Raw genomic sequence first — 20,141 nt, 5'->3', positions numbered from 1 at the left:
CAACCCATTCCCTGATCCACAGTGGCAATAAAACCTCTTGGCTGCCAAGATGCCAAGTTTCCCTCTGCAGGTCATCCATTCCATCTCCCTTCCCTGGGAGCCAAATCCTAATTAAGGAGGAGATGCCCGTGGCAGCACAGCACGGAGCTGAGGGGCTCCTGCTGCTCCTGGCCATTCATGAATCCCAGAAATTCAGCGTGGTTTGGGTCAGAAGGGACCTGAAAGCCCATCAAGTTCCAGCCCTCCACGGGCAGGGACACTTTCCATAGGTTGCTCCAAGCCCTGTTCCACGTGGCCCAGGACGCCCCAGTCCTGCTCCAGGCCTTGTGCCATCGAGTCCGGACACTCCGGTGATATCTCCGGCATTCCTGCCCATCCAGCTGGGAGCAGAGGGCACGGATGGATCCTTACCTGAGGGGCCCTGCACTCCGGGTGGTCCCTGAGGGCCCGGCGGGCCAGGGGGGCCGGGCGGTCCCATGACAGTTGTGCCTGGAATCCCGGGGATGCCGGGAATGCCGGGAGGACCCTGCGGCCCGGGAGGCCCTGGTGGCCCTTGGGGACCGTTGGGCCCTGGAGGACCAGCCTTTTTACCTGGAAAACACAAGGACAGGCATCACCTGGGGCTGTGGGGTGGCATTGGAGCTGCAGGAAATGGGAGGTTGGGGATGGATCACTCCTGGCTCAGGACAGCCGGGGTGGGTGTCCCACGGCTCCACACCATGAGGACAACGCTGCCAGCAGGGCAGGACCAGGTCACCACCCTGCAGGCTCCTTCCTGTTGGGAATTGCACTTAAACGAGGCACAGGGACTCTCAAGGGATGGAGGCTCAGGGGGGCTCTTCCCACAGCTCCGGTCACTCGGCTCTCAGCATGGGGTCAGCCCTCAAGTCCCATGCCCTGGGGCTGGTCACATCCCTACGGACCTGGGATGATCTCTGGATGCAGTCAGGATGTTCCCACAGCCCATTCCAACGTACCCAGCCACAGCTGGGCTGTTCTGGTCCACATGAACCACTCTGCAGTTGCTCCGTTTGCTGGGTTTTGATGGAAAACAGGGATCATCTTTCCTACCTGTTGCACAGGACTAGGACTGGGACATGATCCCCATGGCTCGGTCTCCTCCAGAGGGCAGTTCGGAGCTGAGCTCCAGCTCTTCCCCAGCTTTGCTGGAGGAGCCCCTGTGCTGCTTGTGCCTCAAAATAATTCAATATTTTGGGCTTTGGATTGAGGGAGGGCCTCAGGAAGGACTAACCCCATCCAGGGGATGGAAACACGGGGGAATTGTTACAATCACAGATCCCAGACTGGTTTGGCTTGGAAAGGACCTTAAAACCCACCCCTGCCATGGCAGGGACACCTTCCACTATCCCAGGTTGCTCCAAGGCCTGTCCAGGCTGGCATTGGACACTGTGAGGGATGGGGCAGCCACAATTTCCCTGGACAACCTGTCCCAGTATTTTACCAGCCTCGTGGTAAAAACCTTCTTCCCCACCATGATCCTCAAACACCTCACACGTCCCAAGGAAGAGAAATGACATAACCACATCAGGAATGACTCCTACATACAGAGAGTGGGATGAAACAAACTCTGCAGGGAAATCCTGGTCCCTGCTCTCCTGATTTTCCACATTCCTGACAAAAATGATGTTCTTTTGATGTAGTTTTTAAAAAGCCACTTTGGAACAGCTTTTCTGCCAAGGAACATAAACTGAGCAAAATCTCTTCAATTGCTGCCACAAGGTCCCCAGTAGGACAGAATTAAACTCGTATTCATATGACAGCAGCAGTTGGGATATGAAATTATAGTTATTGGAACAGTTTCTGAGTACATTTATGTACTTGTTTCTCTACTAATATCCATCCTTGTAATGGACAGAAGTGTGAGGAAAAACCCATCTGTTTTAGTACAGGACTGGGAATCTCTGGATAGCCACTAGCTAGGAGCAAGGACACAAGGACATCAGGGTGGGACAACTGTGGGCTTAATGTAAAAGTGCAGAAAATGAAGTTAAAGCAAGCAGGGGTGAGTAAAGCCACACTCGTATCCTACAAAAAGGGGGAAAAGGCTTCAGGGGACAAATCTCCACAGCAATATTTCTCTCCAAATCAGCAGCCATGACTTCCAAGCTGAGCTGGCCACAGTCCAGCCTTCCTCTAATCCAGTACTTCTCCTCAGGATAATGCTCTGCTTTGGAAATGATCACCTTGAACCACACCCATTTTCCCTAAACTACGCCGAACTCCTCTCACTGACATCCCTCCAATCCAGGCCATCCCAAGGGAGGATTGCAGACAGGGAGTTGGGAATGCTGCTGCTGTCACTCCAGGCTTCCTTTCCCAAGAGGGATGCACACCACAGCTGGTTTAACTCATCTGCCTCCAAAATCTGCTCTGCTACTCAGAAATCTGCTCTGCTACTCAGGGAGCTGCTGCTTGAGCAGTGACACAATCGCTCATCCCAGCCACACATTTCTGTGCCTTTCCCTCCTTCAAGGCATTCCAACCACTTCTCTGCATTAACAAACCTCACAAGACAAAAGATAGTCCATTTATTATCTGATAGCTCCCTTATCAGGTCTCCAAGGAGGGTCCCAGCACCCAAATCCCAGCCTGCCAAGTCTCCCATGTCCGTACCCACGGGCTCTGAAACTCAGAGCAGGCAGAAGCAGGGAGTTCTCCATAATCCTCACTCATCAAACAATGAACTGGAACTCCAAAAAGAATTAAATGTGACAATACCATAAAATTAAGCTACTTTATACAGCTGTATGCAATCCAGCTCCAGGAGATCCCCCTGCCCCTCTGGAATTGCTCCGGAGGCTGCAGCCATCACTTGTTATTTGTTGGGCTGATTAAACGCGGGTCGAGCTTTGTTAGGACAAACTTCTCCAACATAAAATTTCACGCTGCTTCTCGGAGTAAATAGAAATGAAGTTGCTAAGTGTGGCCTGTTCCCACCTCTCAGCTGTGGCTCTGGAGTTTGCATCCAAAGATTAAAGCCATTTGATGTGCTACTGCAGTAGTACAGACATGGAAAACGCCACTGCTCGGATCCTTGGACTCGCTCAAAATCCTGGAAGTAAACGTGGGACCCTAAGTGTAGGACCCTAAGTGCTCCCAGCAGTCCTACAGAAACAAGGATGGCATCAGGAACCCCCCAAACAGGGTTGCCTGAATAACCCAAATCCCAACAATCCACTGCAAACTGCCTGAGGAACATTACGAAATCCACAAAACCTTGAAGGCTGAGCAACACTCAGAAGGGGCTCATAAAAGGATAATGTGGATGCTAACACAAGGAAAAGCAGGATGCAAAGTGTGCTCATGCTGAGTTTGGTGGGTCTGAAGGAGAATCCAAGCTGCAAGTTGGCAGGATTGAGATGAAAGCCAAGGCTGGCAAACAGCAACAGCTCCTGGTATTCAGTACTGACTCAAGTCTTCAATTGGAGAATCTTCAGGGTTACTTCTGTAAATTAACTTCTTTCAGTGTTTAAGGAAGTTTTAAGGGGTGCCTGTGGGTGTTATTCCAGCCTTTCCTGGAGAGGGAAGCTGTCATTGGTTTTTCCTTTGTGTTGGCTGAAGAGAATTCACAAAGCACAGAAAGGAAAATTCAGGCAAAACTCAAACTTACCCTTTTTCTTGTTCTTCACTGAACTTGGACCTACAAAGGGGAAAAAAAAGAAAGAAAATTAGTGAAATTCAGGGATCATTTCATCTGAGAAAATCCCCATTGCCAGTTTATTTTCCAAGTGGACAATGGATGTATTTGTGGCCCATGCAGCAGCACAGGAATGGTCTCAGCTGAGACCAGTAACCCAAATTTCAGAGCATCACAGAGTGGTTGGGGTTTGAAGGGACCTTTAAAGATCATCTGGTCCAACCCCCTGCTGACTCCTTGTGAGCCAAGTTGTTTAAAAATAAGAATAAAACACTAAAAAACCACAAAAGCAAAGAATTATTCTGAACTGGCTGTTTGAAACAATGGGAACCCAAACCTCCTGAGTAGGGAGAGAAAATATTTACAGTGAAGCTGAGAAATGACAGGACTTTGTGAGCAGAGGCTGAAGTGTGAAACATGTTCCACTGCTTCCCTAAGAATTCATCATGTATGGGAATTAACTGCAAAAATCCCCAAATACTCCCTTGCTATTCATCAGGGAAATCCCTCTAAAACCTGGGGTTTTGCACAGCAATGACTGAAATCACCTTTAACTGAGATAAAATTATAACCAATTGAAAGTAATGAGGTTGCTTTGAGTCTGATGGGGTGGGGAAAGGTAAATTCCAAACAGAAGAGCCTTTTTCCCATGGACAGGTAGAGGAAAGACAGCAAAAGGACCAGAAAAATTACTCATCAACCTTACTGATGCCTTTCCAAGAGGAATATTGATTTTCCTACATTGTGCTGTTGGGTCATGGGAAAATGATGGTATTACATATAAAAGGCATTATCTGTAAAAGACATTATCTATAAACGGGAGATAATATAATTTATATAATTTAAGGGAGAAATTCCTCCCTGTGAGGGTCTGGCACAGGTTGCTCAGAGAAGCTGTGGCTGCCCCAAACCCTGAAGTGTCCCAGGCCAGGCTGGACAGGGCTTGGAGCAACCTGGAATAGTGGAAGGTGTCCCTGCCCATGGGGATGAATAAGCTCTAAGGTCCTTCTATCAAAATGATAATTTCTTCTAATTCCCTATTTTTAATAATATTTTTATACTATTTTTTTATAATATTCACAGGTTGGACAAGACATGGATTCCTAACGATGCCATCCCAGTATACCACTAGGAAGCCACACCACACTGCAAAACCTTTCAGGCTGGACAACCAGGCTCCTGATTCTGCACTTCTGAGCCCCACCAGTCCTCACTGTAGCCACCAGCCACTGAACAACATTAGAAGAGGAAAAAAAAAAAATCCCATTTAAAGATCCCAGCCCATCCCAACCCAGCGAGACGCGAGCGGCTGTGCCTCGGCAGCCCTCGGAGTCACGAGAGTTTATTTCATGTTCCATAGATCCCACCATTAGCACCAGAACCAGAGTGAAAGTACAAATAGCTGTGGCCAGCCAGACACATTTGGGCTGGCTGGATCCAATTAGCTTCAAAGATGACTGTGAGGAATGAGAACCACATGGGATGTCAATGTTCGCAGTCTATATTACAACACACGCATCTGTTCCAGGCACGACAGAGAGAGATGTTATGGATCTGCAAGTGGAGCTTTCGACAGACACAAAAATATTCCTGACACGAGGGGGAAAGAAAAGCAGGATTATTAAGTTTGAGAGCTTCTGAGTCTCTCTGGGGTTTGCATCTGTTCGCCTCCCGAGAGCAGGGGGGGATCGTTTAATTGGAGCATGGAGCTGAAGCTTCTGATACAGCAGAATTCCCTTGGTTCTGCTCAAAACGTGAAGTTCATGAGCTACTGCTCCATTTAGGCCAAAATGGTAATAAGTTACTGACTCTAAGCTGAGGGTCACCAGAATTTCAGATCAATATTCCTCTCAGGTGCTGAGGTGCTGAGGCATAAGGCTTGAAAACTTGGCTTGATGGACGTTGTCCCAACATTGATGTGCAGAGGAGAAAAATGGTAATTAAAAAATCTTTTCTGCCAGGGTTTTCAGAGGCCACGAACCAATATTTAAACATTAAACTTGTTAAAATACTTTAAAATACTTTTTAAAAGATTTGAACTTGTTAAATGCCGTGGTTGAACACACAGATAATATCATTATAATATAATGGATACCCCATCCCCTGGAAGTGTCCAAGGCCAGGCTGGATGGGGCTTGGAGCAACCTGGGATAGGGGAAGGTGCCCCTGTCCATGGCAGGGGAATGAGGTAAGTGTTAAGGTCCTTCCCATCCAAACCAGTCTGGGATTCCATGATATATCTGACCCACTGGTTACCTCTTAATTGATGATTAAATACCTACAAGTTATGCAAACCATTTATTTACTGTAGCTTCATGCAGGCCTTGATTCCAAGGATGGCCTAAGAGAAAACTTTGGTTTTTTCCACTCCAAGATGTGGATCACAGGTGTATCCATTGTTCCTTCACTGTCCAGGAGTATAAAAGAACAAATTACAGGATATCCTCTGCTGCTCCAGAGTCTACAGACCTGCCACCTTCATGGAGAAGGAAACTCATTTGACTTGAAGAACTTCTGACTGACCAACGTCTCCCACACCTTGGGAGACTTTGCCGTGCTGTAGTTGAGGATTTATTCCAATCCCAATGGGATCTGAGAGCAACCCAACCTCTCAGCTGTTCCCTGACACCTCTTTTCCCTTCTTTACAATGTGCACCTTTATGAGTGCACCTTTCTGCTCCTCATGAATCCCTTCCCATATCCATCAGGAATGTCCCAGAGATCCAGGTGGTCCCAGCTGCCAGGATTGAATGTGACAGCCACCCAAGCACAGTTATTCTTCCTGACTTCTGTCCTTCTTCCCACTAATCACACCTCTCCCTTTCCACATGCTGCCTGTTCTCCTTTGAGGTCAAACCAGGCCCAGACCTCGGGAAGTCCATCCCCTTCTGCTTTTCCCATCTTTCAACTGGAATTAAATATATGTTTAAACTCTGACCCCTCCTTAAAGGAGTTGTCAGCTCTGTTCACCCCCTTGTTTAGGGGGAGGGAAGTTGGCCAGAACTGTTAATAGAGAAAAGGATTGGGAGAGCAGGACAGGCTGGATGGCTTTGAAGGATAATAAGCATGGAATGAGATTCAGTCATACAAAATATATAGTCCTATAAAATATATATACATGGGAAATAATAAAGTGTTCTGGTGGATGCTGGAGGACACCTGCACGTGCTCAGCTGCTGCTGCTCAGCCAGGCAAGGCAGAAACACAATCCTAAAACGGGAATAACTCTGGAAAACATGGGGAAATCCTGCTGCCACTTAGTGAAGGGTTGAGGAAATCCTGGGAACAGTGAAGTCAGTCCGGACCATCTGATACAGAAAGATGAATTGAAACGAGAGGAATTCCACAGAAAGGCTCCTGGAAAAGGCAAGAAGTGGGCAAGTGAGCTCACCTTGGTGGCCACCAGCACTGGGAAAGGGGTGAGAGCACCACTGAGAAAAGAAGAAGACCTGGAGGGCTTCAAGAACAGTGCTGGCACATCCAAACTGCTCCCCAAGGCCATTGAGTTGGGAATGAGAAGGCTTCCAAGGAGAAGTACAGGTCTGGAGGGGATCTTCTGGCTCAGAGTGAGCCCTCCTGCATCAAAGGTCATGGCTGGAAAGTCTCTCAGAAGTCTGCCAGTCCCTTTGGAATGTTACTTTTGGTAATATTTTTGCCTAACCACCAAAGCCATCGCTACTGAAGCTGCTGCTGGAAACATTGCAGCTACCTGATCTACTCCCACCACCGATATTCCCTTCCCTGGATCTCCTGTAGGAAAAGCCCCTGACTCTGCTGCAGTAACTCAGACCAGCTGAATTCCTCATCACAGGACAGGATTGCCCCAGGGAGCAGGAATGCTGCACGCTGGGCTCTGGAGACCCTGGCTGTGAGCAGCACTCCAGAGCTGGACCCCTCCAAAAGCTGATTTTCCACAACTGCTGGGAAAATAAAACGGGAGGACATCAGAAAAGGAGGGAATGTCAGGCTTGCAGGAAGGGCAAACCTAGAGGGAAAGGCACAAGCAGGAAAGACATCACTATATGATGACAAAAGACCTCAACCCAAACAGAGCCACCACAAATGGAAGGCTACAAACCATTCCAAGCCACCCCAAACAATTCCCAGCCCCTTCCAGCAGAAGCACTTTGGGTTCAGATGCAAACATCTCACTTGAAGTTGAGGGAAACACTTGAAAAAGATGAATTTTTGTTGTGCAAACCCCCAGCTGCGGCCCAGCCAGCAGCAGAAGACATCTCCCCATGCTTCAGGGAGCAGGTTCCAGCCCCAGCTCCTGCAGCCGTACCATCTGCTGGATCAATTCCAAGGCCTTCAGAAAAATCCCAGATGGTGATGCAACTCAAGGATATTACATGTGACATGTTTGCTCTCAGCAAGATTAATAGAGTTGACTTTGCACCCCCTCCAATCTCTCTTTCTGCACGCTACACACTGCTATGATTTACTATAAATACAGAAATATCCCAAACTTCTTTAGGACATCTGCTGATATAAATAGGATATTAAAAAAAACCCTGCATTCCCTTATTAGCTGTGTGTGTGGATTAACAAGAAATAGTTTAAATTCCTGCCAAACAGTTCCAACTGGTTTTATGGACAGGAACAGATCTTTGTAATTATGCTGATTTTATATCAAACCTATAAAAGGTTGACCATTATAGGAATCAGCCAAACAAAGGATATACCTAAGGAGGTGCTGAACATGCTGGAATTCCCAACTGCCAAGAGCAGAGAAAGCCATGGAATGCCAAAACCATGTTTTAGCAGCATGATTTGATTCTGGACATTGCACCAAGTGATGTCTTTAAGGTGTTCATCCAGTTTGGCAGCAGCCACCAGTTTTGGGTATCCATCCATCCATCCATCCATCCATCCATCCATCCATCCATCCATCCATCCATCCATCCATCCATCGTGCCAACCTTTTTTCAGCATTCATTTGGAATTATTGACCTTCTCCTATTTCCTAGCACTATTACTATGAGTAATAGTAATGGAGTTACTATGGAACATCCTTAATCTTCTTCCCTAAGTGTGACACTGGTCTGGGGACATGTAAGACCAGGTAATTCAACTGAGGCACCTCTGTGTTTCCATCTCCCCTCCACCCTGGGAGATGAGAGGATGGAGGTACTGAGGAATTATCCTCATCCCAGGCTACAGATTAGAGACAAAATCATGGTGATTAATGAGATGTCGGCGTGATTCAGAAATACCACACCACTTCTCACTCTTCCACAAAATAAACATTAAATCATTAAGTCACAGAATCATGGAATGGTTTGGGCTGGAAGGACCTAATACTCATCCTGGAATGAGCAGGGGCAGGGACACTTCCCACTAGCCCAGGTTGTTCCAAGCCCTGTCCCTCCTGGCCTTGGACACTTCTCAGGATGGGGCAGCCACAGCTTCACTGAGAAATCCATTCCAGCCCCTCACCAACCACACAGGGAAGAATCCCTTCCATATATCCAAAAACTGCCCCTCGTTCAGTTTGCACCCTTTGCTCATTGTCCTGTCATTACCATTCCTGATGACGAGTTCCCCTCTGGCTTCCTTGTAGGTCCTTTCAAACACGGGAAGTGGTGGAGTCCCCATCCCTGCAGGTGTCCAAGGAAGGCCTGGATGTGGCACTCAGTGCCCTGGGTTGGTGACAAGGTGGGGGTCAGTCACAGCTTGGACTGGATGATCTTGGAGGGCTTTTCCAACCTCAAGGACTCTGGGTTAAGTCCTACCCATCAACCAACCCCTCTATCCCTACTTGACCAATACCAAAGGTGGAAAGAGCGGCTTGGGTGTTCCTTGAGATTCCAGGTGATGGTGAACCTCCTGCCATCCGGGATGTCAGCTTTCCCAATTAATAAGAAACCTCCAGAGCTCGGCAGCTGCCTTTCCAGCAGTGACATTCACTTCATTCTCATGGGCAGAAGAAATGTAAAGCTTTTCAAATATTTTTAAGTGTGGGGTTATTAATGCCAGATTCCAGTGGATTGGGGAAAGCTCCCAACACATGCCTAATCTAGAACATGTGGTTTCGGGGGAGGTTTGGAACCAATATGTTTTCAACATTTTCAGGAAATTTGGTCTATCCAGATGAAAGCTTCTTGGACCCTACTGAACTATCAGTCAGTGATACAAACACTGAAACAAGAGGAATATTTTCCCTTTTCCCTGAAAAAGAAAGTGCTTCTTTACAAACTCCAAAGAAAGCAATGGGTCTGCTGAAGAGCAGCTTTGGGATTATTACTGCAGAACATTTAGAGAATATGATAAATAATAAATCTAGGAAAACATCCCAGAAATCACATCCTGTGCTACTCCAGAATTCTGGCACATCTTCCCAGGGTGGCTTTTTGATGAGGAAGGGGGATCCTCTGCTGAGAGTGGAGGAAAAGTGCTGCCCTCACTAACAGGAACCCAAGCCAGGGGTGTGAACAAAAACTAACTTCAACAAATCTGTATACAGAGAATATGTTTGGTAAGAGAATGGGGAGGGAATTCATGACACAAAGTAGGGAAAGGATGAAACAGCACTGTGGGATGTGTGAGTTCACAGGGCAGGGCCCAGGGCATCCCAGCATTTCTCATCCACCACTTTTCCTTCTCTCCCTGCTTTTGTTTCAACCTTGTTTTAAAACTCCTTAAAATGCACGTGTGAACACAGCCACCCTTAATGGTCTTTGCCTGGTTACACCTTAAATCAAGATGCCCCACAACAGCACCCCACAAGGCAGCGCTCCCTCCCCATCCTTCACCCAGTGGGATCTTGGTCCCATGCCATTCCCAGAGTCACCAGAGGGACATCCCAGCCTGCTCCACCTGCACAACACAAGCCCTGAATTTCAGGATTCTTTGCTTTGTGTTGCCCTGTCCCATTGTGGAGTGGGAGGCTGCTGAGTCCCCAGAAATTGCTTGGGGACAGTGACACTCGTGACCCCCCAGCCCTGTGCAGGACTGCCCCAGCACAAAGCCGGTCTCCACCAGCTTGGGAGATCAAGGACAGTTCGCAGCTCATTTTGGATTCTTCTGAGGCACTCCCTTGGCTCCATCCAATTTTTGAGGCAATTCTTCATCTCTTTGATGGACTTCTCATGTGCCTTCAGGGGAAGTGTCCTGCACTGAGGTCACTCCTGGGGCTGCTTGGCCACAGGGTGTGAGAAGAGCTCGTGCCCTGGCACCAAGGGCTGGGAATCATCCCTCATGTGGTGGCTTAGGGATGAGAGTGGCCTTTGCTGCCTCCCTGCTCCTCTCCTCACATTCCACCAAAGGACAAACCTCCATCCATGTGTCATCCAGATGAGCAGATGCTGCTCCAGGAGCTCCATGGATCAGTAGCCTGCCCCCTCCCCATTCCTCTGATCCCAAACACCAGCCCCCCATTCAAGCTCATCGGGCTGAAAACAAACGGAGGGAAGTCACAGCTCATCCCTGGAATCCCTGGAGAGACACGAGATGCCAGAGAGCCACAATCTCTCTTCTCAAACAGCTTCAGACCACGTAAGATCTCATCAGGAACAGGGCTTTTTTTGCTGTTGAGAAAGTTTTTTTTCTCCTGCCAGTACTCAGAGATTTTTGCTCGGCTTGACAAAACCCAGGACTCCTTGGGGAATCATTTGGTGAAGCTCCTAAGGACAGTTAAACTCAAATTTACAGATAATGCCAAAAGTGGCAGTAGGTTGTTTAACCTGATCTTTAATCATATTCAAGGTAAAAAAAAAAATCTGATTACTGCAGATGATCAGAACCAAAGTGTGAACAGGAGACGGACCTAAGGGACAACCACTCATCAACCTGATTTTTGCTCCAGGTAAAGGTGCTGGGGGGAGCAACCCCCCAGCTGGAAAGGACAAAAGGAGCAGGATGAATTAGTTGTGCTCATGCATTCCACAGGTTTTTCCACCTTCAGAAGGATGATGGGACTCAAAGGACATCAGGTGCTGTCTGAAGGGGGGTGCTGGAACAGGTAGAGCTCCATCAGCCCTGTGTGTCTCCTTCCTAAGTGCTTTTCGGCATGAGGAAAATACCAAAAAGCTGCAGGAATGTAGGAGAACCAGGATGGAACAGCACCTGTCCTTTAGAGTCTGCCACCTCTGCTGTTGTCACAGTGCTGGTCCCATTTAGGAGGAGAGGCTGGATCCAGTCACCTCCTGGGGTTCTCCCCACCCTACAACCTCAACTCTGCTCTCCAAGAGCCAGAGCTCTGCTGAAAATCCCTCCTCACTTCCTTGAGCAAGGCAGATGTGTCCCTGCTCACTGCAACGGGAATTTCCAAGGCTTTACAGACACAAGGAACAACCAAGGTGATTTTACCTCCTCCATCCCATCCAGATCCACTGTAGGATCAATGGCACGGCACCGGGACAGGCTGCTGGTACCAGAAGGCTCTAAAAACCAGCTCCAGTCTCTGAGTAGGTGCAAGAACACCACAGCACAAATGTGGTCACGAGCAAAGACAAAATCCTGCTCCCAATTAACTCCAGAGCCACTGTTGCTGGCAAAATCCTCTTGCACTGCCTCCTCAGAAACACAAAAAGCCAATCAAACAGGAATCTCCACCCTCCTCAGCTCTGCTCCCACATCACCAGTCCCAGCCAAGTTCCTGGGGTTCACACTAGAACCTGTGGCCATCATATTTCATTTTCCACCCTCTGGCTGGCTCTGGAAGGAGGATGTGATGTGCCTTTTGTTTCCCTTCAGGCATTTCAGTTGGATTCCAAGCGCAGATCTGACAAAGAACATTCCCAGTTCTAATTTGAGGATCCCAAGGCTTTTTTTGGCTGCTGGCTGGAGTCACCAGGCTGATTTTCTATCCACCACTGCACCCTCTTGCTTCCTTTATCAATCCCACATATTTAAATCCAACAATTTGAAGCGTAGCGTTACAGCTGTGTTTTTATTTTGTTTGTTTTATTCGGTTGTTGCCTAACACAAAACACTCTGACATTTTCAGTCACATCCCACTAAGATAAACAACGAACATATGTCATGAATTCCAGCAGAAATGATTCCCAAGTGGGGCAGCAGCAAGGTTTGAAGTGGGAGTATGAGAGGCTCTCCCGAATTGTTTGCTGGATGTTTGAAATGAGCTCTTGCCGTGGTTATCCATAAGGAATCGAGGGCAGGTGGGAGGAAACCTCTCTGACAGTCTCATCCCCGCAGAACTTGACGTGTTTTTCCTCCTCCCATCCATAATTGGATGGAAAAGCTCCATGGCATTGAGCAGCTGCCTGAGAGCTGGTGGATCAATTATGTGGGAAAACGTGGGGCCTATATCCAAGGATCTGCCCATATGCATCCACATGTACTCACAGCTGGATGAATCTACAAACAGGGAAAAAGGAGGGGGAAAAGGGGGAAGAAGGGGAAAAAAGAAGGAAACCCAAGAGAGACCCCATTGCTCTTGTCAGGATTGGATGAATTTGATAAGGGAGAAAACGAAGGGAAAAAAGCAGGGAAAAGGAAACCCAGGAGAGATTCTACCACTCTTGGGAAGCTCAAGTGAAGTCCCTGAAGCAGCTGGGAAACAGGGAATGCTGCCTGGCTCAGCCAACCCTTGCATTTATCCACTGAAAGCAATTAAGGCACTTCCCCAAATCCTGCTGGAATTAGTGGGATCAGATAGGACTCCAACAATGTCTCCATACATCACGGCCAACAAAGCCCTCATGAAAACATTCAACCCCAGACTCATTCACAGCTTTTTCCCCAAGGAATTCCTCACTGGAGCTCTGCAGCTCTGGGCTGGTGCAGCTCTGTGACAGCTGAGAGGGTTCCAGTGAGTGCCCAGAGAGGGCACAGTGAGGACAATCACAGCTGCCACCACCAGAGCAGCAGCTCCAGGTTTGGCTGGTCACAGAATCCCAGAATAGTCGGAAGGAACCTCTGGAGATCATCCAGTCCTAGGCCGGGTCACCCTTTGGAGCAGGTGACACAGAAACGTGTCCATGTGGGTTTGGGATGTCTCCAGAGAGACTCCACATCCTCCCTGGGAAGGTGTTCCAGGTCTCTGCCCTCTCCATGGAAAGAAGTTCTTCCTCGTGTTGAGGTGGAACTCCTTGCTTTATAGTTTATGGGCATTGCCCCTTGTGCTGGAGCCTGGCACTATCCTCTGACACCCTTTGGAGAGATCTGTATGGATTATGAGATCCCCTCAGTCACCCATGACACCCAGACATAAAAACAAGCTTATTCATCCCAAAATCTACAGGAGGAGGATCCTTGTGGTGGCAAGAGCAGGACCTGAGCGGGGGGCTCAGGTGGATCTGATCCAGTTTCACAACAATTCCTCCACTTGGAGCGACCAGACGGGCCTGGAGCACGTGCTGAGCCTGCAGAACCTCCCTGGCCAAGGGTTTATCCACTGAAATCAAAGCTCAGCTGCAAATCCGCCAGCAGGGAGACAATGGAGCCTCTCATGCTGCGAGGAGGGAGCAGCAGCTTCCAGAGGAGTCCAGCATTTCCAGCGCTCGGTGCGGCTCAGCTGCACTCACGGCTCAGCTGCAGCCACATTCCTGCCCCTCTGGAACATCTGTTCTGCTCTCATTAGTGCTGGCCCTGTTTTGTAACACAAGGAACTCTGTGAGATTCCTGAAGCTCAGTGTGTGACCCGGGGCGTTCCGAACAGCCGCGGGTCTCAGGAGTGGAATTCAGATGGAATCACCAGTCACTTCCAATAACGTGGCTCGCTGCTCAAAGTGCAGCTGGAAAAGGAGGTGAGCTCTGGTCAAGTTTGAGCACAGCCCCTGGGAGCTCAGAATCCACCCACAAGCGCAGTCAGAGCAAGTGTCTGAAAGCGCCACCGAGGTGACAATGACCAGAGAATTCCTTCTCACCCTCAGCAACTCCAAATGTCCCAGTGGCCACCCCACGGCCTCATCCCAACCAGGGAAGGACAAACACCCCCAGAGCAGCTCCAGGGATGGACCAGATCAGCAGCACCTCATCACAGCTTTGTAAACTTCCAAATGATGAAGCAGAGTTCCTTGTGGAACAATCCAGATCCCAACTGGAAGGGCTGCTGAAGAAGCCAGGGGCAAAGGGAGGTTGTGGATGGGTCAGGATACACCAACCATTATTCCACTCTGATCCCTGTAAGTCAGGATAATTCCTCACCCTGAACACTACACAACTGGGCTTGGGCCTCTCCCAGCTTTTCCTATTTAACATCCAGCTGGGACAGCAACATAGCAGAACTCTCAGTGAGGAATTCTGGACTTCAGCACAATCACGGAATCATAAACTGGTTTTGGTTGGAAGGGACCTTAAAGCTCTTCCCATTCCACCCCCTGCCATGGGCAGGGACACCTTCCACTATCTCAGGTTGTTCCAAGCTCTGTCCACCCTGGCCTTGGACACTTCCAGGAGTATCCACAGCTTCTCTGCACAACCTGTGCCAGGGCTGGAACAGAGCTGGGACCAGCACCTAGACACGACTCTGGGATTTTAGGGACAAGACCTTAAACAGATCCCTGTTATCATAAGCCTGGGAATAACACAGAGATAGGGATATGTAAATAAGCTGCAACCTTAATTTAATCACAGTAATAACAAATACTGACAGCAACATCCCAGGAAAGGGATGCGTTTATCCCCAAAGATTAAAACATCACATTATTCCAAGTTTCTCCCATTTAGGGGGAAATCACAGAGAAATTCTGAGGGAAATCAGTAAGAACAAGCACTTTGTGGTGAGCCTTTCCTTCTGGGAGCGTCTCCTGTGCTCCAGGATCCAGGAAATGTCCAATATTTACTGCGTGCTCATCACCATGGTTTCGGAGCACAATAAGGCTCTATCGCCCTGCATCCATCTGTGTTTCTGGGAATGCCGGGGCTTTGGGAATTGCACGGGGCCAACACAAAGGCACCCATTGTTCTGGAGGCAGAGGGACGAACCTGCCCTTTCCACAGGAGAGGAAGCCAGCAGGAAAAGTTGCTATTGTGAGCTGGATATTAAAAAAAAAACCGCGGAAAAAAAAGTCCGATTGCATCGTCGGTGCTGCCGGGTCGGGAAAGGGGGATGGCTGGGACAGGCCACCTGTGGGACTGGGGGCTGCCCAGGGGGAGCCAGGCACCTCCAGACAAACTGGCATCAGCTACCTGCTAAATCATCCCCAAAACATCCAAAATCCATCCTAAACCCACCCTAAAAGTCAGGCTGGCATCAGCTACCTGCTAAATCATCCAGAAATCATCCTAAACTCATCCTAAAACACAGGCTCTGGCATCAGCTACCTACTAAACCACCCAGAAATCTTCCTAAAAGCCAGGCTGGCATCAGCTACCTGCTACACTATCCAAACCCCATCCTAAAAGCCAGGCTCTCACACCAGCTACCTGCTAAACCATCCAGAAAACATCCAGATTTTACCCTAAATCCATCCTAGAATCACCCTAAAACCACTCTCAAAGCCAGGTTCTGGCACCAGCTACCTGCTAAATCATCCAAAACCCACTGTAAAACCACTGTAAGACCATTCTAAACCTATTCAAAACCCACTCTAAAACCATCTTAAAACCACTGCGAAATCACCCTAAAACCACCAAGCAAATCCTAAGAGGGTGAAACTGGACCCACGTAGCTGGAGCATCACTTCCAAAGCTCCAGGTAGGAGCAGGGATGGGGAAGAGCTTTAAATCCCCCAGAATTTCATTCTCCCAAAGCCATTTGCAGTGCTGAAGCTCTCCTCCAGGACTTTCCTCGGCAGAAAGAACTGCCAAAGTAGTAGGAACCAAATTGTTGTCAGCTTAAGGCCAGCCATCTGCTCAGCCTCTTCCCAGCTGCCATGCTCCCAATCAAAGCCTGGAGAACAATCCCTGATGTTTCTCACCAAGCTCAGTATGAAAAAAAATCTAGGAAGGAAAAAAAAAAAAAAAAAAAAAAAAAAAAAAAAGCCAACAAGCCAACAACCCCAAACCCCAAATGCAAAAAAACCCAGAAACCAGGAAAGCAGCTCGGCAGGGATCTAACTGGGAACAGAGATGAAAGTAGGAGAAAAAGAAACTATTTTATTTGTTTAAAACAATGTTTTTTAAAGAGTCCTATTGACATCTGCTTTGTAAATGCTCTGTCATTATTTATAACCTCCAGAGCACGGAATTGTCTCTGGAGTTACAACCATGCTACTCCCAGATTTTGGCTTTGTTAGCAAAGAGCCAGCAGCATTTTTACTGGCACTCTGGGAATAGAGATCTAACATTTCATACCCAGTTTATTTAGAAGTGGACTAATTTAACATCCTTGATGGTTCCTTTTAGCACAACTGTTGCTAATTAGCAGCTCCAGAATGATTTGTTCATCTGGGAGCAGCAGCAGTTCCACGGCAGCATAAATACACCAGGGCAAAAGGGAAGGAGGGGGAAAGGAGAAAATAGGGAAAAGGCATTGGAGAGGGGCAGGTTTTAGAGAATTAAAGGAAATGAAACAACAGGTGGAGATGGGAACACTGAGGAGAAAAGAGGCAGAAAAAACAGAGTGGAAAGGGATAATCCTGGGCCTTGAGAAGCTTTAAAAATTGGTGGCAGTTTTTAAAGCTGTGCAAAAGTTGGGTCTGGTGGCATGGACTGGAAAGTGGCTTCAGGATGATGATCCCAGGGCTGGGACAGGCACCAGCCCCCAGTGATCCCATGGGATGCCCCAGGGCTGAAGGGATACAGGGACAAGGAGAGGGTCCGTGGCCAGGACAGACCTCAGCTGGTTTAAGTGACCCCAGGGCACTGTAGATGCAGGGCCACAACCCAAAATTAAGTAAACCCAACCATAAAACATCTCGGGAGTCAGAAGGCTGACACCAGAGTCTTCCAAGGAGGAGCCCCTGAAATTCCAGAGTCCTGTTGGAGAGTGACAGGATCTAACTGATGGCTTTGCACACAATTTTCCTTGGATTTTTTAACAAAGAGGCATCAAAGCAGCTTTGCTGCTCTCATGTCCCATGCCTGTGGCTCTGTGCTCTGAGCACAGCCAGGACCATCACCCTCCCCTGGCTGCACAGAACCAGCTCTGCCCTGTCCCAAAATCACCTCTTGCACAGCAAAAGGCTTGAAACCAAATCCTCCAAAAAGAAAAAGCTTTTGGGAAAGGGAACCATGTTCTCCCTGATATTTATAAATCATCAAAGCCAGCCTGTTGCTGGTACCAGGATGAGCAGGACTGGAAGAGCTGGGAAGGGTCGGAGCAGCCTCCCTCCAGCCCCAGTCGCCATGCTCAGATCACTTTGGTCTTTCCCTGCATGTGTAAAAGCACTTGAAAGTTCATAAAATTAATTCCAGACAAATATTAGTGAAGCATCAAGTGGAAAGCACATCTCCTTCCTTCTGGGAATTTATAGTTCAGCCACTTTTATCTCCAGGAGGCTCTTTGGAGATCAAAGATTTGATCAACTTTCCCTTTGCGAAACTCACAAAGAAAACGGTGTTATCAGGACCATGACATGATTTAATTTATTAGTTTAATGATTCACTGTCCTGCTCTGACAGTAAGATTCCTTCACAAAGGTCTAAAACAAACAGCCTGAGTTCCCCAAGGTCGTGGCTCTGTTTGTTTCTCGATTTTATGGTTGTTACAAGGTCAAGCCCTGCCCTGACAGCTCCCACTTGTTAAATGCAGCTCTAAAACCACCACGGCCCAAACATGGGGCAACCACTTGCCAAAGCCAGAGGGACACAACCTGTCACTCTGGCAGTTTCTCCAATCTCCACCACACGTAGGGTCAAAATCCCTAATTTTCAAAAAGACACAGATAAGAATCACAAGATCAGTGAGGCTGGAAAAGGCTTCCAAGACCACCGAGTCCAACGTGTGACTGATCCCAGCCCAGAGCACTGAGTGCCACATCTGGCTGTTCTTTGGACACCTCCATGAATGGGCACTCCAAACCTCCCTGGGCAGCCCCTTCCAATGCCTGACCACCCTTTCCAGGAAGAAATTCCTCCTGATGTTTAACCTGAACCTCCCCTAGCACAGCTTGAGGCCGTTCCCTCTCCTCCTGTCCCTGTTCCCTGGGAGCAGAGCCTGACACCCCCCAGCTGCTCCCTCCTGTCAGGGAGTTGTGCAGAGCCAGAAGGTCCCCCGAGCCTCCTTTTCTCCAGGCTGAGCCCCCACAGCTCCCTCAGCTGCTCCTGACCCTTCCCCAGCTCCATTCCCCTCCCAGGACTGGATAAGCATGGAAGTGCTCTGCATTTCTGGAGTGACTCAACTCTGAGCATCCAGGGAACATCAGGGAAAGGAATGCCAGTCATGAAAGGACAACACTGGGCATAAGGGTGATGGAAAAGCCTCGTTAGACACCAACCTTCAGCCTCCCTATCTCTCCTCAGCAGCTCTCTGCACATCTGGCAAGGCAGAGGCAGCCTGAGGGATGAAGCTGATCCCTCCCAACATCTGCCGGCAGCGCTCCATCGACACCGCTCGCCTCCAGTGGGAACTTGCTACTACACAAGCAACTGGTGAAGACACTGGGATAGATTTCAAGGAGACTGGGAAAAGGACTGGGATGCTGCCTGAGCCATCTGAGCACCAGAGCGACACCAGCTCCAAAACTGAGGGCCCACACTGGGCTGGAATCACTCAGGGAGTCTGTACCAAATGCATCAGACTTGTCAGCATTCCAGGCAAGAGGAATCCAGGGAGTTTCACCAAGCTTTTCTTGGAGCAGAGCCCCAGGGAAATGCTTCTCCACTGTGAAACTGTAAAGGTTTCAGGGCAGATGGGAAGCTCACAGAGCTGGACTGGAAAACTAATGATGATAACGGAGTAAGGACTCAGGCACAGAACCACAACTCCATCAGTTCTGTCCTTGCTTTCCCTGGCATCCAGTCCTTTCTCCACTCCTATAAAAGGGGATCTGTTCTTTCCTGCAGTAGGGAAGCACTGGAGCTCTTCCAGGAGTTCGTGCTCCTGTCTTTGTGTCATGACAATCATGGAAAGCCAGGACTGGAAATTAAATTCCTCACAAAGAAATCAGGAACCTTTCTGCTCTTTTAATCCAAGCTTTGTACAACTTTGCCTTCCCTTCACATGGGATTTGACCCCACCTGAGACTCCACAGTAACTCAAAACCCCCTTAAAGCAGTCACCAGTTTGGGATGCAGATGTTTCCAGCTGTTTGTTGGATTGTGAAAAGCTCCTTGATGACTTTAAGCAAAGTTGGGTGCGCAGGACAACAAATAAGGGCAAAGCAGTACAAATTAAAGCCTTAAGTGAGCACAGTTCGAGGAGTCAAGAATGGAATTCCAAAGCAGCATTAATTCACCCTACAGCTGCAGAAATCAGAACTCCAGGAATTCCTCATCTGGGAGGGGACCAAAATCAGGGAGAAACGGAGCAGGACTCACCGTCGGGCCCTTCGCTGCCTTTACTCCTTTTATTCCGACGGACACGCCTCCCTTCTTCTCCAACGTGCAGCTTCTCCTCGGGGTGAAAGAAGTTCAGCAAGGCCAGCTGTAAGGAGAGGGACAAGTTTAAGCATCTTTGCACGGCTGGTTCAGC

The 20,141-nt window shown here is 48.6% G+C and overlaps 1 protein-coding gene across 2 annotated transcripts in view; it reads right to left on the bottom strand.

Moving 5' to 3' along the window:
* EDA (ectodysplasin A) overlaps positions 1 to 20,141 on the bottom strand; it is a 61,158-nt gene that overhangs the window by 5,561 nt on the left and 35,456 nt on the right. For both annotated transcript variants that reach the window (XM_053990614.1, XM_053990615.1), the window contains exons 2-4: positions 19,988 to 20,093; positions 3,632 to 3,661; positions 412 to 591 (exon numbers count right to left, since the gene is read on the bottom strand). In XM_053990614.1, the coding sequence (XP_053846589.1) occupies positions 412 to 591; positions 3,632 to 3,661; positions 19,988 to 20,093 (316 nt within the window). The remainder of the gene's footprint in view (positions 1 to 411; positions 592 to 3,631; positions 3,662 to 19,987; positions 20,094 to 20,141) is intronic.

This window comes from Vidua macroura, chromosome 14 (assembly GCF_024509145.1).
Source record: "Vidua macroura isolate BioBank_ID:100142 chromosome 14, ASM2450914v1, whole genome shotgun sequence".
Taxonomy (NCBI): Eukaryota; Metazoa; Chordata; class Aves; order Passeriformes; family Viduidae; genus Vidua; species Vidua macroura.
Note: the sequence above shows the minus strand (reverse complement) of the source record. Positions and strands in the feature narration are given on the sequence as shown.